The 18,117-nt window shown below is 43.0% G+C and overlaps 4 protein-coding genes across 4 annotated transcripts; 3 read left to right on the top strand and 1 right to left on the bottom strand.

Annotated features, from left to right (window-relative positions):
- Positions 1-774: 774 nt before the first annotated feature.
- EAE98_011348 (uncharacterized protein) lies at positions 775-1,626 on the top strand (the record flags this gene model as incomplete). The annotated part of the gene is made up of 2 exons (XM_038958970.1): positions 775-1,041; positions 1,129-1,626. 2 exons carry the CDS (start codon positions 775-777, stop codon positions 1,624-1,626), a joined length of 765 nt encoding a protein of 254 aa, XP_038804649.1.
- Positions 1,627-2,624: 998 nt separating this feature from the next.
- Positions 2,625-6,401, bottom strand: EAE98_011349 (uncharacterized protein). Its single transcript, XM_038958971.1, has 3 exons — positions 5,110-6,401; positions 3,614-5,061; positions 2,625-3,557 (listed from the first exon to the last, which is right to left on the bottom strand). The coding sequence occupies exons 1-3, from the start codon at positions 5,551-5,553 to the stop codon at positions 3,299-3,301; spliced, it is 2,151 nt and encodes a 716-aa protein (XP_038804650.1). The 5' UTR covers positions 5,554-6,401; the 3' UTR covers positions 2,625-3,298.
- Positions 6,402-13,368: 6,967 nt separating this feature from the next.
- On the top strand, positions 13,369-14,463 carry EAE98_011350 (uncharacterized protein; the record flags this gene model as incomplete). Its single annotated transcript, XM_038958972.1, has 2 exons — positions 13,369-13,378; positions 13,424-14,463. 2 exons carry the CDS (start codon positions 13,369-13,371, stop codon positions 14,461-14,463), a joined length of 1,050 nt encoding a protein of 349 aa, XP_038804651.1.
- A 547-nt stretch (positions 14,464-15,010) lies between these two features.
- Positions 15,011-16,571, top strand: EAE98_011351 (uncharacterized protein; the record flags this gene model as incomplete). The annotated part of the gene is made up of 2 exons (XM_038958973.1): positions 15,011-15,517; positions 15,576-16,571. 2 exons carry the CDS (start codon positions 15,011-15,013, stop codon positions 16,569-16,571), a joined length of 1,503 nt encoding a protein of 500 aa, XP_038804652.1.
- Between the last annotated feature and the right edge of the window lie 1,546 nt (positions 16,572-18,117).

Consider the following 18,117-nt stretch of genomic DNA (forward strand, 5'->3'; position numbering starts at 1 on the left):
AGCGTGTAGGGCTTTTGCGGAAGGGGTCTTGTATGGCGTATGGATTTTAGGGGTCTGTACTAGGATAGGTTATATGGTTATATGACCTATATGTTATATCAGTATCAGAGAAAGGGCCCTTCGATGATGGGTGAGAGGGGATGAGGGATAATATTTGTTCAACTCGGATCATCCATAGGTTGGAAGGTGGAGGTTTTGGGAAAATGTTCATGTCTGCAATATTGCTTCATCGCATGCTGAGTCGTTACTGCAGGCTGGTCGCCGGTAATATGATGGCTTGTAAAGTAAACCTGCATTATTGATAGATTGAGATGTATTGATGAATTATGAGATCGCAGCGCTCAATGTGCTTTCCCTTCATAGTTGTAAGCTAGTAGGCTCATTGCAGGAATTTTGGAGCCAATGCACCTCGCTTCTCTATTCCCGTTGGCTAGCTGCAGATGCGAGTATCCTCCTACCATTCCGCCATTCGACTTTAAGTTCATGAGTGTCTAATTAAAAATGGGTATTCAAGTTTCGTTTGTGAAAGTGTGAAAGTTTAGTTTAGGTGAAAAGACCGATCTTTGATCTCTGCTTTGTAATTCTTTCCATCTGTGGTTCTTTCTTTCCGCTTTTGAATAATTATCACCAACCATTCCTTTGTGGTATCTTCTCATTTGAAGTTTCACATTCCTTCTCACAGCTCGCAATTTTCCAAGACTCTTTACTTGCTAGACGACCAAAAAGCGTACATTCCTCGTCTCCCCCATTAATTTCATCTCAGTCATACTCAGAATGTATTACTGTGACCCTTGCGACCGTTATTTCAATAGCGAAAATAGCTACAATCAACACGTTGAGAATAGCTTCGCACATCATAACTTTGAAACTTCTGATGACGGGTACTCTTCCAGCGACGCAGAACCTGAATTCGAGTGCAGCGGATGTGATAGTTGGTTCTGGTCTAGCGTGGCTCGCGAAAAGCATCATGTCTCCCAACATGGTGATCGTTATTGTACGCCTTGCAAACGAATGTTCATAAACGAAAATAATCTGATGCAGGTATGTTGTTACTGGACATTCAGTGTCTCTTTGACAAGTTTGGAGCTTGGTGATGTTTAGTTTGAGATTGAAAACTGACGTCCTCAGCATCAACACTCTAAAGTCCACCAGGGATTCCCATTGAAATGTCCTTTTTGTCCCACTCAGTATCCAACTGCATCAGCTCTCATCATTCATCTCGAATCCGGCCGTTGTCCCTCTGGCTCGAACCGTGAAAGGATCAATGCCGAGATCCGTCGTCTAGACAAGAACCACATATTTACTACACCTCTGATGGAATATAGTTCCCCCTCCTCTGCCAACATCGCCACTGAGCGCTCTTGGAATGGCTTCTGCTATGAATGTTCTATGTGCCATCGCGGATTCAGTACCCTACAAGGATTGAACGGCCATTTGAGAAGTCCGGTTCACGATCAGAGAATGTACAGATGCCCAGGTCCGAGCTGTGGTAGAGAATTTATTGCGTTGAGTGGGTTGGTACAGCATGTTGAGAGCGAGAGTTGTGGTGTCATGAGATTTGCGAATGTCCAAAAATCGGCCAGTGGTGGAATTGATAAGATGCTTAAAAAGATGATTGGGCGTTGAAAACTGTCAAGTGGAAACTATCAGCGTCCATCAAATTGAGGGTATGGGAGTTAGGTAACTTCTTGATGGAGATGATTTGAGACGAGAAGGATTTCCCGAACTAAGCAATTGCAATAGCACTTATTACGAGTTGGGGTCTGGGAAATGTGGGAATGATATGATTGGAGATTTTGGTACCATAAGGCTATATGATTTACTAATGTCACCAATGAGGTAGATTACTTAGCTTCGTGGAAGATATTCAGAGGTAATAGCAATTAGACTGTCACCGCCATACATGTATCATTACTTCTACAAACAATCTCAAATTACAGTCGCTAAGTAAATGAGGATTTTTTTATCCGAATGTTGAAGAAATTTTTGCTTGATGAATTGGAGATCAACTGATGTATCAAGGAGCCTCTCCGAAGCAGTATATCTATCCTCTTTTTGAACCTTTCTTCTTGGTGTGCTCTCTGCAGCGTATTAATATCGCATTGGGAATACATACCATGCTTTATTGCTTGGTTTAGCAATATGTATATCATACTGGCGTTGAGTTTGTTGTTTCTCGCAAGATGAAGCGCTCTCGTATGGAGTGGTCACTATCTCGTGACTTGTAATGTTGTATGTGTGTCTGTGTGAGAGATTTAGGCCAATCTCAATGTCGCAACTGTTGCTGATCGGCTTCCATACATCCAATAGCACGAGTTGTAGCGAGAGTCATTTCAAATATCCTAACACATGTCAGCAAACAGCGATCAGTTTCAAAGAACATCAATGATCATGGTCACATGGTGGTCATATGATACGACTGACGGGATGATGATAAGAGTCTCAGAACGGTAATCGTGTCAGATTTCTCTGTTGTTGAATCCTTAATGACTCAAGGTCTGATAGTATGTGGCAGACAGAAGGGTGTGCAACGATCGATTCGAGTAGTAGACAGGTATCTCTGAATCATCGTACTATTTCAATACACAGGCCACTGATTATCGTACATGTCAAAGGATCTTGGGAATCGGGAATGAGTAAAAATTCAGGTCTGCGCTTTCTATTCCTATTTCAACTATGAGTTGATTCTTTTCTTAAAGTCTTATGCTTTTCTAATACAATACCGTGGTCAAGTGACTTCTGAAATGAAAATGTTCCACAATCCCACGCAATGCATAATGTACACAAGGATTACAATATAGAATAGTAATAAACAGGAGTAGCAAGCATTTTATAGCATGGCTACCAGTAGTTACCAGCCACTCCAAGAGAAAAGAACTATATACAACATGTGGCAGTGTACATGTAAGACCCATCCAACATAACGTCCAAAGTCATCATAACCCTGGAAAGTGCGGGGTGCTTCTCAACCACTCAAATTGGCTGTTTAGGCATTCAGGCCCGAGAAGCCTAGCTGCCACGTAGAGAATTCGAGGAACTCCAAAAAGAATTCGATCTCCTCATCGTGCAGTCTCTTGGACTGATACCACAGCCCCAATTTCATATATATCGTGGCTTTACCCAGTCTTTATCTTCCCGAAAATAGTATGTCTGATAACTTCTGAGACTACTGAAGATTCGGCCCTTTTTTGCCCCTTGCCACTCGTAGTGCGTTGGGGATAATCGTCATTGTGCCGATTGTCGTCATTTTTTGTGGCATCGTTTTTAAGAATAATGTGTGATCTTGAAGGATCTACATTCAACCGCCAAGGTAGCTGCGTCTTCGCATTTCGGCTTCTCTGATTATTTCGGCAGAGAGACTTAGACTGGGTGCTAAATGGGCATATCTTTCGATTTCCATGACGACGTCATTGATTATACCGTCGATTGTATCGTGGATGACGAGTGAGTTGATGATCGCGGAAAGGGAGGGGGACATAGTGGCACCCATCACGAGAAGCGTTTGCGAGACAATACTGAGCGCACCCTGCCAGAGATATGGCATGTGACCTGCATGGCTGAAAACGAGGTTAGCTAGACTTTCGCGGTGAGACGATGAAGAGACAGAACTTACTGTGCGCTGATATGCTCTAGTTGTCTGATGGAAGCTTCAAGGCATTTCCGGCAATTTTCTCGAACTGATGGATCCATGGCTGCTTGTTCATTGTCTAACACCGCAAGAATATAGGGCCTGAAAATGATTGTTCGGCAAGCAAAGTACCGCAGTCTTAATACGGTTTGAACCGGATCCGCAAGAGGGGTTCGGGTATACGAAAACTGTAGTGGTAGAGGTAGACTTTCATACCACTGTGATAATTGAAAATCAAGCTCGGCCACAACAGGCTCTAAGCTCGATGTCGACGCCATCGAATCCTTCGAGTAAATGAGTTGACTGACGCGGTTCAATAACCGACGTAGAGCAATCTCAGCCAAAAAGTACCAAAGCTCATCGCGACCCACTCCATCCTCATCTTCCTGCTCGAAACCTCCTGGAAGTCCTACTACTTCTTCATATTGGACTATCCCCGAATGTGGCAAATCCAACTCGGCTAAGAGATCACTCTCAAACAACAAAGAATTCCAATACACTCGCTCGCATAATTCTCTTTGGCTTGCTGGTATCCTGCCAGGCGCACTCAAGAGAAGTTGAAGCTTTGTACTCGTACTACTCAATAAGGTCCATGCTTCCAATGGCCTTACGAGGTAAAATAAATATGCAGAAGCAAGAACCGTGCACTGAGCAGATAATACCGTGTTTCTTGTCATCAAACTTGGAAGAAGTGCCCAAGCAGCTGCAAAATATGGAAGCCCCGGAGGATCTTCAGAACTAACTGCTCTGGATATGCTCCCACTGCAACTGGCTTGGCCCAATGCTAACACTAAAAGCACAATACAGCTTTCCGGGCCTTCGCGAAAACCGTTGGACAAAGCGACGCGGTAGTGGCTTGTCCAATTGAAAGGATTGACGCATGCGTACCAGACATTTACTTTGGCGAAGAATGCTTCGATATATGCAGAGGTGTTTGATAGATCTAAGCATGGCGCTTTGGACAAAGCAAGTGGCTCTCTGGCCATTTCGAGCTGAAGAAGAATTTGAGGATCGTAAGGTCGTGATACTAAATCGCGGATTAATGGCCATTGGAGTAAGTGTAGTGCAGCGTTTGTGTGAATTTTCGGCATCGTGGAGATATTGGTGGGGATAGCCCACGTGCCAAGACCTGTGGCAGGTATCATAGAGACAAAGCCACCACTAGTTGCCATTAATAGATCCTCACCACTGGTTGTGGTTCCTCCATTGATAGACGGCGATCCGGTTGAAAGAGCAAGATTAGATGTTTGGCCGATTAAAGTTGATTGAAGTAATCCTTCAATCCTAGTAAGATGCTCTAATATCAGTTTATCTCCGGCATCGAGTTTGATTCCTGGTTCACGATAAATGCATTCGGCACCTAATTCTGTGCAAAGTTTGCACTTGGGCTTGGTGCCATCACATCGTGATTTTCGAGATCGACATATCTCGCACTAGATTTTTATTAGAGCTGTTGTTGTGGTTCAAAATAGAATACTCACAGCTATAGTAGCTCTTCGTCTGGGGTAGTCGATGCCAGCATCAGTACTCCTTCTTTTCAACGGATTGATTCCGTCATCACTGTTCCCATTCTGGTTCCCATTTCCATTTCCGTTTCCATTTCTATTTTGGTTTTGATTATGATTTTGTCTGCTTTGTAGTGCATTTGTGATAGATTCTCTATCTGCGGAAGATTGTGACAAATTTCTAGCTTTTTGTGCGGATCCCAAAATACCTTCTCGGGAAAAATTTGCGATACGACGGCCATTTGGTGATTTCAGAGAGGTTGGAGATGTCAAATCGCTACTGGTTACGATAGAAAGTTGAGGTGAGGCAATATCGATATCGAATTTGTCCCGAGACATTGAGAAATGTCTAACGCTTCCGGAGGTAGAGTTGGGAGAATTTCCTTGAGACGAGATTGACATTGCGTTGATGTAAGGCATGTAGGTGTGGTTTCATGAAATTTGTCTTGGCATGGATGATGTTAGATAAGACGAAGGGTTTCTGAAGGTAAGGGTTTTCATAGAAAATCAGAGTTCGAAAAACATTTTTATGTGCAACCCCAGCTCGGCTCTTAGAGTGCGAATGTCAAGGCTTTTGTTGATTTGGCTTATACTATCTCCTTACGAAAGCATTATTGATTACGTGCCGCGTGAACACGCTTATGGGTGTACAACAAGAGGCGTGAGCGGCGTCCTGCAATGGCCGGTAGAGGACGATTCGCGGCATGGATTGGCATATCAGACGATATGCTTAGGTGTGTCTGCAAATATCACAGCTTTCCATCAACTTGACCCCTGTGAATGTTTATGCAGGTTCAGGATCAGAATATAAAAATCTGGGGTTCGGTAAAAAGCAACCGGCCGAATGGAGAAGGAATTGATCCCAGAATTGTCGACGAATATATTAAGGCTGGCTACTGCATATGAAAGGAGAGAATGGACCTGGCGGGGTGTTGAAGAGGTAAGATTCCTTGTAAGATGGATCACATTGCAGAGTGCTTCTACTTTGCATATAAAAATATGGGGAAATGACCAAAGTTGTACAAGATCTGGTCAAGGCAGAAAGGGTATGAAAGGAGCGTAGGATGGGATGCCCAAGGTGTGTTCCAATAATCGATGGTGGCTTTAATTCCATACGTTGGTTGTATTGTGCATAATGGATTGGTTTGATATCATCACATAAGGGTGTTGTAGTCAAGAAAAACAATCGTATATGTGGGTAACGTGTTACGGAGTCCGAGACTCCGTAAGATAATAGCAGGGGAAAAATGAAGGTCTTGATTGGATTTGCAAGACGACGTGCATAAGCGAGAATGACAAGGGGATCTCTTAATTGTACCTGACTCAAACAGTCAAGGGTCACTCGGGTCCTTATGTAAGCAAAGTTTAATCTTAATCCGTCGAGTGCTTGAGATAAAGTGAAAATAAACTCTATTGATGCAGCGCCAATCTATCTTTTTCACACACACAAAATTAAGGAAATGAAGTATGTCGCCAATCTTGCAAACATGCAGTTTAATCCCTTCTTTACATTCAGCCTATTTTCACAATCATTCCCGAAGTCTGGGGAAATCATGACGCGAAGCGGGGTTAAATCGCCGCACAATCCTTTGCAGAAAGTCCACTGTGGGAATATCTTCATCACCGCGATAACCATATTCGATATGCGATACCCCCTGACGAATGAACTATATCGAGCTATCTCTTGAGACGAGATATGACATACGTGCATACGAGATTTAGCAAAACCCTACTTGGCGATACTGAAATTGAAGAATCGGTCGGCAAGAGATACACAGGTAGCTCGATCTTTAAGGGGGCCACAATCCGATGCACAAAGTCTCCACCAAGCTACTTGCCGGAAAGATATTGCTACTAGGATTCAAGTCTTCAGTTACCTCGGGTACAACGCTTGACTCGTCAATTGGTTCAAGTGAGTACTATCAAATAAAACCAAAATTTCCTTAGCTGTCTTGTGGATGTCATCTTAGCATCCTAAATTAATTTCATCCGGTAAGAATCTTATCACAATATGCAAAGTTACAACGAAGGGCACAATTTGCCCAAGCACCCAACTGAATTGCAATAATGAACATATTAAAGCTTTGAATCTTGCACAAGTATCTTCGTATCACCACAATCTCACATGGAAACCCACACATCATCAAACAAAGTATACCCGCTTGCATAGTGCCGAGACATGCGATACACCCCTCGAAGTCCCCAATATACTTAGTGGCGCTTGCCACAAGATAATCCATGGGTCTGTCAAAGAACATGTGGTCGGTTGTCCCGATGTATTATTGGACTTCGGATATCAATACATATATGAGACGCTCTCGGAATTGTTCGGTACCAAGATACATACGACTCTATCCGTGCAGGAATATATTGGCATTGATAGACACGATCGACCTCCGAGACGAAATCAGAAGGCAATCTATGCAAACATCAATCTGACAGCTTGGGGCACATACCATCAAGTGTGGTAAAATTTGTAGTCGTCAACTCCGCCACCTTAAATTCTGGGAACCCTATCACCAGAGCAGAGATCTTTCTTCTTGAAGCATACGGGATCTTCGCAATATTGATCTGCCATTTGACCGAGTCCTCGTACGTATGGCCGATCTAATGCGGAAATACAGTCAGCATGGCGCCATTGTAAGCTGTCCCTGGAATTCGATCTAATCGCAAACTTTGAGATCTATTTGACTACGATGCGAAGACCCTTATGAGTAATAATGGGCCTGATATCTGTTGCTTGAGTGGTCAGGCACCGGCTCGAGGAGCTTGAAATTTCTGACGAGAGTTGTATGAATTGGTAGGCCTCTTGTCTTGATCAAGCATTGGTTTATCATTTGAATTCGAAGTCCCGAATACTCATGTGCATGAAAGGGTAGTATGTGAGATGGGAGTGATATTCCTTCCAAGGACGACGGTAGTATTTGCCACTTGGGGTAGATTTGTCTAGGTCGAGTGAGACGATATGCTATCAGTTGAATCACATTGGTTGGCTCAACATGAGGTACGCTTCTAGTGGAGTGAAATACGCAGTTGCTGAATCATTCAATTCTCACTTAAAAAGCCCTTTCCTATTGCAGTAATTCACATCATTTTCGGTAGTATTCGTGTCGTAAGCCTTCCATATCATACAAGAACATTTAATATATCGTGTCAATATGTTCAACATGTTCTCAAAAAGCACAGCGACGCTAGAGTCTTTCAATAGTATGGGTTGTTACCAGCACTGACCTATTTTTTAGTACGTCAGGATGCTTTAGGTGCATACCAGCCTCCTCCCCTGACTGTGAGTTAATTTAATTTTGAATACTAGGGACTAGCCTTGCATGTTCTGCACTGAAGTCATTCCATTAGGTCCTTCAAATATCGGACATTTTTTTTTTAGCTAACCAAACTTAACATCTAGCGGGACGCCGAACTAGAAAAAGCAGCCGTGCATTATGCGAACGTCCCAACAGAATGAGGGGGTGGCGTATCACCAAACCCACAAAGTTCTAGCAATAGTGACCGGGGAGAATGTTTTCTGGGATGCCCGGGCCATCAGTGAGCCTGAACTATACCTATTACAAGGCACTATCTTGCCGAGCCAGCAAGCATAGTCGGTGTTGGGGCCATCTTGTAGATCTCGAAGATCTGGGAGAATGAGGAAATTACACACAAGCCGGCACTATCATTCCTTACCCCTCTGCTCATATCCTTCAGCAATCTAAAAAAATTTGATACTCGCGAGAGTAGTAAATTTTTCAGGCCAAGCATAACGCGTGTCGGTATGGATGACTTCTACGAAGACGAAAAGAGGCACAACACATATTGTGGCTTGACATCCGAAACGCGCGGGAATGTCATTGACGAATCGGCATGTTGGATATAAGTTCGATCTCTTTGTACCACGTTTGTTACTAGCAGATCCCCAGGTTTCGGCAGTGATAGTGGTTGTAATATAGGGCACATAAGACTGGGATATTTCCTACAATTAATAGCAGGAGAGCTGGGAACGAATCATACAAATTTCCACTGATCCCATCTAGGCCATACGAGACGCGTCGAGAAGAGCTTGCACCTGCTTAGCTTTGTTCTTCATGTAAACATGCGAGAAGAACGCTTAGAGGCAATATGAGATTAGGATGTCATGGGAATGTTTCAATCTTCGCAATCATCAACTGACGACTAAGGAAGAAGATGGCGCAGATAATATAACTATGATGAATGGGAACCTTTACTATCAGCTCATGACAGGAAAAGTTTTTAGGGCCAAAATAAAGGTACAACCTTTAGACAATATGAAGTACTACGCCCTGTCGATCCACATGAAATTGAGAATACAAACAAGCTCAATGATATCATGTACTTCGGAGAGACTAAAGGGCACATCTGTGAATTTCCTTCTCGGGAGCTGTTTGCGAGACGACAAACTCCTCAATTAGTGCTCGGAAGAATGAGACATACCGATGGGAACTAGCAAGTACGGTTTTCATAATAACATAGCATCGCTTTCTTCATCTAGCATAACAAATAGTAAAATGATGCGTCGTATGTCATCAGAAGAATCACGAGGCATATAGCACCAAGTAACGCGTTGTCACGTCTCTAATCTCTATCACATAAAAGCCAATATCCAAACTTTGGTAACAGTTCTTACTGGATGAAATGAATCCTATGATATGACAAAGCCGATCATAACCTGCCACTTTTAACACCTAATGACTCGCAAAGTTGAGAATTTCCTGCAAGAATGGGGGCGTGAATTGTCAGACATGTAATGTGTGTTCGAGGGAGTACTAAGATCGTACATTGCATTCCGTCGCATTTAGGTGGAGGGGACAATTTAGCAAAAGAAATTTGACAGGTTGAAATGCTTGTATAAATAAACCTTGAAGAAACCAAGCAGGCAACGAGCAGGTTAAGCATGAAAGCGAACTTCGGAGCTTAAGGTTAAAGTAAGGTTATTTATGGGGAATTTGTCGGGCTATTGATTGGCTGTTAAAAGAAGAGGTGGAATCGTAATAGTAATCCAACAACCCCCCAGAATAGTCCGTCTTGACGAAGAATTGAATGATAAGAAGGGAAGACGGAAAAATAAATTGAACAACGTACAGACCCAGTAAACGCTAGTAACGTGGTGTATATGTACCCCGCATTTCCCCAGGAACGCATTCTCTGTATATTGTACAACCAGCGTACATCCGCAAATGACACAAACACGATGTAAAAACGAGGCATTTCTGGGGTACATATTCTGTGAAACCATTCTGTTACTTTGCTGGAATTCTCGTCTGCAAGCCCTCGATTTGACCGTGGTAATGTGTAAGTAACAAGGTTGCGTTCATCTGCACCCTAGTCTCATCCTGGTTTCTTCATCCCCATGGCGGTGATTGCCGGCCGGGGTTGTACCTAAGTTTTTTTCTCGATGCGTGGTGTGGGTACGCGACGGAAATGCTCCAGGGGATGACGGGGGTGCACGGAGAGTGGAGTGGAGGGATGTTAAGGTTAAGGCTACACATAAATAGCCTGAGAAGTTTATCCGGACGACTTGCCTGCTTTTTTCCCTACTATCTAATTTTTCCTTGCTAGTTTTTGCTTGGGGGATTTCTCCGAATGTACCTTCGTGGCATGACCATACACGTGATGGTTAGCGCTGGGAATGTACGTACGAGCGTACCTACTTGATGTAGGGTTCGCCGTGATGGGGTACTCGGGCCTCGGGCTTGGCACTGCAAGACTGGGGGTTTCCGAGGTGGGGGATGCAGGTATGTACCTTGGTAGCTTCTATCGAGGCTCTTGTTGTCAATTAGGTGCATCAGAGAATGTAACGCAAGTTCGTTCAGTCACAAGACGTCGAATTTTGAGGGGAGGAAAGAGGGCGGAGCCGCGGGGATTAGTTTGTGGCGGTAATTCCGTCGGTAATTGAGGAGTGGTTGATCCTTCGTCTGATGCTCAGAGCATTTTCCTCTGGTACCTACGGTAGGTCTCAGGTAGTCTGTGAGCCACACCTCACTTGAAAGTTCAACAATGAAACGCCGGGTAGAGTATTACCAGGACTGTTGCATTTTGTGTGTAGGGAATCGAGGCGAGATTGGCAAGAGAGTAATTTCATTATGCTCATCAGTGGCAAAGGAACAAATATATCGGGGTGGCGATCGGTACCGGTAGACTGGGAAAAAGCCGTTAGCGGTTGAGGACGGAAGGTGGCAAGCAATTGTTGGCTGAGACTTCGGCAACATAGGGCTAGTTAGGCCAACCATGAATTTGACATTTAGGAAGATGAGCATACTTCAAAGGCAACGTTCTCGAGCTCCTCATTCCAGTAAAGGATGGTTGCATAGATATCAGATGTGATCTCTGTATGCGAGTTGTTGACAGAGGCCAGCACATGAGCAAGCGCATTCTCAATATGGGCGGAAAATACTGAATAAGATGACGTGTATCATAAAGAAAACACGCGGACGCAAGTGCACCGAGATTAAGAATTCGTACTGGCAGGATGATCTTTGTGTAAAGGCAGGTGGCAATGATATATGCTGTCGAATAAGGGGTTTCCTATCAGAATCTCATATTCTCATCTGGGTAATTAGAATTGCAGCGAGATGATCCATGCTTTAATACCAGAAGGCTTACGTTGTTGAGTATTCGGTGTACCAATTAAAGCTTGCAGAATGCACGATCATCCGTTGAATATGTAACGTGCTTGAATCAGTCGCGTTCCCAACTCTACCTGTGGGTGGTAGTATCATATCTCGAGCTTAAACATCATCTTGATGTCTAAGCAAACCAGGAAAACCATGAAAGTACCAGTTATGGATTGATGGATGGGACCGACTAAGGTAAGCTCAATTACATCTCTTAGACACCGCTGCGAAAAAATACAGCAAGAACATCAATTCTTGCAAGAGTGAACGAGTGAACCGTCTTCCATTGCCTCACCCTCACTCGAGAGTAACACAATCTGCCAGAATCCGGAAAACAATTCGCGAATATGCTAAAAGTCACAGATCTGCTCGGTGTTAGGAGCTTAGAGTCCTCCCCACCCTCACAGCCACAGATCGGACTTCACAAGAATTAGAAACATCCTTCAATGCGCCTACTCTCTACCTCCTTTTACCCAAAAGCACACTTGTTATTTTGACGAAGAACGGCAAAGCACTCCAGATCCACACAACATTTCGCAACTTTAGTCACTGAGCGCCTTTGTGGCAACTTTTTGTAGTAACCCTAGTGGAGAAGTCTGGAATCCAAAGCAAGCCAGTTCCTCCCCTTCTATAATATGATGACCGCGAGAATCCTGAAATGCACTCTTTTTCTTAAACCTCTGTTATTCACTATCCCAACAGGTGCACTTCTAAGTCCCCAAATTTCATATTTTGCGATGAACTTAACCCCGCTGGAAGAACGTATGAGAGATTCTGCAGTTGAGCGTCAACAGCCTGTCGGGAGGGCACTGAGTATTTGTAGGATATCTGAGACGTCATATTGAATTATTTCGGTCCCTATCGTGGTTCATTGCTTAGAATACTTTAAATGTTCATACTGACGCAGCAAGATAATGGCTCAAGATATTGGCTTTGTGCTTTCGCGTATCACATGACCAAAACGGAATCACATGATAAGTCCAATCTACAATTAATTCATCATTAAGGTACCAAACTGCTCTTTAAATGCATACATGGCTCTTAACTAAGATCATAGAATTAGCTACAAAGCATTATGATGAGTTTAAAGTATATTTTCTTTTAGGTGAAGTTCTTCCATCGCTTCTTTTTCTGACTTCCCAAACACCATTTCCTCATTCATCATCTGCAACTTCGCAAACTACGATTTAAACCCATACCAAATACATTTCTCTTACGATAAGACTCTTTATCACTTCTCCTATCATACAGATTTTCGAGAAGGAACGAGTTATTCTTGTTTAGGAGCACCTTCCATTTTGATCCAGTCGTGTGCTTCACATTCTCTCAGAATCCGAAATCCAAAACACAAGTCTCAAATTCACCTTTCTGCAATTTTTCTCGTAAAAAACAAGAGAAAATATCTCTCCTCGGGTCGCACATATATTCATTGAAGCGACTGTGATTTTTATCCATACTTCAATTTTCATCCCTCATACGAAGTTGCGCATTTCTGATACAACATTCGTATCGTCGATCGAGAATTCAACCATAAATTCGCGGTCCAAAAAAGCCATCTCAGCCACCCAAGTAATCGGAAAAACCAGGGACATCAATATTGACGAAAGACATGTCACAAAGTAAGAATGGCTTCAGCCCGGGAGACCTTTACTAATGCGCTGCAGCCAGCATCAAGGACGTAGTTTCTCGGGACGGAAAGCAAGAGCAGTGCAATGTCGGTCTTCCAACTCGACAACGGGCCGAAAATACCACACGAAATAAAGTAGTGTGGCAAAAAAATATTCTTCCTGGGGGTAGAGTCGATTGGGTTATAGTTGGTTTTAGTGCACCAGCACTCATCGAGAAGAAGGTTGATGCCAGGGAGATTCTTTCAGGGAGAAAAAAGAAGAATTCGGGAGGTGTTATCGTTGCCGCGGTTTCAATCGAGCTACCAAGTACAATTGAGAAGGGTGCACCGGATCTGCTTATTGGAGATGGAGGTTCAAGAGAAATATGTAAAGATCAGGTGGAGAAAGCGGAAGCGATTACAATGAAGGCTACCACCGAAGACGCAAGTACCCTCGAGAACAAGAAAACATCTGGGCACAGTTGCGAAGAAATAAAGTCTGGAGAGACTTCTGAGAATCATGAGGAGTCTGAAGGGAGAATGACTGTTTCAGCGAATGGAGGCAGCCCGATACCATTCGAAGACAGTAGCGACGGCAAAGCTCCACACACGACAGTGGAACTCTTCAAGCCTCAAAGTTATGAAAGTTCGGTGGCACATCGTAACTTGCCTAGTGTTTCCGGAAGAGAAAGTAGAGACCTCGAGAGGGAGAGTAGAGATTTATATTTGAGAATGCAGAGCGACCAGGAGCCCAGAGCCACATGGTCAACTTCAAGCCCAAAAAGACGACTAAGCAATTCTCAGTCACGAGTTTCATCACCCACGTCAACCTCAGCGAGGAGACCACATCCTGCCGAAATCATAAAATCATTCCGAAGCAGTGTATCTACGAGTTCGAATAGCCTTAGAGCGGTGTACTCTCCTATCTTCAATACACAAAATTCGAAGGCACGCCTTACTACCTCAATCTTGCCAAGAACCAGCCAACCTATAACGAGAAGACCCAAAACGACAATTACTGTCGCTTCAAGAATGATAACACATGCGTTGGGTGTACGAGCGGTCCCTAGAGTGCCAGAACCTGAGGTAGAATTTTAGTAGACTTTCTTTTTGCATGAGATAGTATTTGGAAGGCTCTGACAAGGTTCGAAAGACTTATTGATATTTCATGGATCACAATCATGTTGGCGTTGGATGTTCTTTCTCTTTTCAATCTGAAGTTTTACAGACCATTTCCACAAACAGCAAGTAGGAGTGTTTCACGAACAATAGATTTGTCAAATACAGCAGGAATAATTATTACCATTTGAAATGACCTTCCTGTTCTGAGATGCACTAGAAATAATGATTGTTATCAATGTATCCTGTTTCTTCGTCTCTTTCTCACATTCAATGACCATCAATTATTTCATCTTTATACACGCGTATCTTTCATTGCCCATTGTATAATTTCATTTATTACTAGTATTTAATCTTTATTATTTATCTATACTTTAACCACAGTCCAAATTCTCACCAAAAGATATTCTCTATCTGTCAAGTCTTCGATTCCAGTATCAGTAACAGCGGCTCCAACAACGAATATATACATACGATAGAAAGCAACTGTAGTGTTCATAAACCTCGCATCTAATATCTTATCACGATGTCAGATACATACCAGGTAATGGCAGATTTTGGAAAGGGGTGCTCAGAAATTTCTTGTGGTGCAAAACTGGATGAATCTGATAAGAAGGTTAAGACGCCGCCAGTTGATTGCTCCTCCGAACCTCAAATTCAGGAAGATCCTGGATGGTTTTGTGATTTGTCTAGAGATGAGAGTGAAGAGACAAGGGTCTTCCAAGATACCGAGAAAAGGGAAGCCAGAGAAAGTTCTTCCAGGGGAAGAGATCTTAGCAGAAAAGTTGCCCGAGGAGATGTCGATAGAAAAAAGTACTCCAGACGAATTCATTCCAGGTTGAGAGACCTCGGGAAAGGAATTGGCGGGGGAAACATCGACCAAGGTACTAAGGTCTATCAAGACGCATTCGATCTATCATGGGATAATCAGGTTGAAGAAAATAGGATGGTACTTCGGAATATGTATAATATGGAAGTGAAAATTGCTGAATATGCTGCGTGGTCGTTACCTGACTTCCTTTGGATACAACTGGTATGAGGATAAACCTCGTTGAAACCTCCAAAAAGGTTCATTTGCTAACAGGAAAAAGGAAAATAAGCATTCTGAGACCATCAAGCTATCTGAGATGTTGTGGAAATATTGGGGAGAAAATAATAAAATGTTCGGAAAGACTCCTTTGCATCATCTTCAATCCCTCACACCAAGAGGTGTAATGTCATACACTATCGAAGGACTCAGAAAACTCTTATATTTCAGGGCTGATGACTATCCTATCGAGGGCGAGGTTTTGAAATACCTCAATTCCGAGACACTGTCTTTCTGCGCGACCAATAAGCGCCCGATTGACGTTGAGGCAGTCAAAATATCAATGTGTCTGATGCTTGATGAGAAATTGAATAAGTCAGGACCTTCAAGTTCTATTGAGGCAGCTAAGGACCCTTGTAATCACCTCTTAGGCTGTTCAACAGTGACAGAACTTCCTCCAACGCCGCAGATAGATATAAGAGTCTCTCAAATTTACGTCTTCGTCGCTGCGCTCAAGTACTTTATCTCCAAATACCTTTATTCTCAAAATGGCCTCACACCATATACTTTCTGTACGCTCAATCAATTCCTAGCCTCTTCAAATGCAAAGAGAGATACAGAATGGTATGTTGGACTCTCAAACCGATGCCAATGCAAACTGGGGGTCCATGAATGGCTGGAGGAGTTCATACATGATATTAGCGCTCAAAACCTCAGAGCTGACAGATTAAAACATCCCGAACATTACAGTAACTACGCTAAAAACATACAAGAGGGCAAAACAAAAACTCCCCTTTATGTGATTTCTCGTCTCTATCTAAAGTTCATAGCCAAAAAGTGCTTCGGCGAACGAACCAGACCAATGGGCATGATTTTACTCCAGGTATTTGCCATGAAGTGGATGCATTACACGACTCTACCTTTTGATGAAGATGACTGGGAGTTCCGGGCAGTCATGTGCAGCTTATCAGACATGCCAATTATGGATTTGACAGATTACTTGGAGAAAGTGCTTCGCAAGAGAGTCAATGGAATTATTCAACACTCGATGGATAGATGAGGAGTTCATAGAGTCTGTAGACGAGGGACTCGATTGATTCCAGCTGGGCGTGTCGCGTTTTCTGAGTTTACAATGATTTTTGTTCGACGTTTCGTGTATGCCACTGATAGATAATGACAGCTTAGTCTACAGCGCGGATTGACTCAAAGTCAATGAGACAGCGCTGCTTTGCATTTTGTTCATTTTGCGCGGGGTTCAAGAAAAAATCACACGGGCACATGAGCACATCAGCGGGTTCCTGTGTAATTAAAATTAGTTGAAGTAATAGCGAATATGAATAACATTCAGTGAAAGCAAATGATTTTTTTCTGGTAGAATAGATGTTTGTATGTGGGTATTATTGTGGACGCTGAATGAACAACAATGTGAAGGAATGGGAGAACTTCGGGACTGGCTATTAAGGGGATTTTCGGCTCGAGTGACCGCCTTGAGTTCAATTGTTTATGCAAAAATAGGTATCTAGACAGTTCGAATTGTCTTGTGGGTAATTAAAAAGATTGATGCTTCTAAAAAAATCTTTTTTTACAGAAGCAGTGTTTGTCAGTGCATGAGGCTGAGAGCGAAATAACATCTGGGGGAGTGCAAGCAAGGCTGTGACTGTGTAATGATGAGATAAGCTGAAGGTGGGAGGGTGGTACATGTATGGACTGGGGAATACTGCAAGTATGGGAGATATCAATTTTATTATTTTAAGTATCACACATAGGATTGATGCAATGAATGACACATATCAAGAGAGTTAATGATGATTAATTATACTTAGATACAAATGATAAACTAAAAGCGCGTTGATCCTCCAGGTCTCCTAGCAGCCAAACCTTTCCAAACCAATCTACAAAAATTGATTTGTATTGTATGTATGAACGTGGGTGTACCCCCTCACAGATAGACTCTGCCTTGAGTACTTTGAAGTTCACTTCAATCTGCAACAAGCAACACCTGATGATTCAGACAGAGAGATATGGAAGATCGTCAACTGTAAGAATCAATGGTACTTGAAACTGTGACTTCCCTACTATGTTTGAACAACTTTGCGTCCCATGCGCAATAACTCTGCTATGGGTGTATTGATATCCAAGTTTGATCTGCATTAAGTAACATGCTGTGAGGCTCAAGAAGTAATAATGGGGATATCACTATGAGGATCCATGGTACTTGATGGGTTGGGGAGGAAAGGAAAAGAAAAGAAAGGAAGAGAGAAGATGAGAAGGGAAGTGCTTAAGCAGGGAAATGGGATCCGAGAGACTAGTACGGAAACAGATCTATCCAATGATAAATCAAGGGCAGAAGAGGCTTAGCAAGGGTGGTGGTCTGATTTTTATCTGCTTTTTCCACGCTAGGGAAGATTGAGAATTCTGCCGTTTTTGACTTCTATTTGATCTGCTGCACTTTTGGTGATTTCAGGTTTCCCACAAAGTATTACAACAAACAAAAACTTCCTCTTCTTTCTCTTCCTCCTCCTCCTCCTCTTCTTCTTCTATCCTTCTACAGAGATGCCTTCTCGACTCCTACCATGCAAAAGATGATGGAGAGGATGGAGCACGGC

The sequence above is a fragment of the Botrytis deweyae genome, assembly GCF_014898535.1.
Source record: "Botrytis deweyae strain B1 chromosome Unknown BDEW_047, whole genome shotgun sequence".
Lineage (NCBI taxonomy): Eukaryota > Fungi > Ascomycota > Leotiomycetes > Helotiales > Sclerotiniaceae > Botrytis > Botrytis deweyae.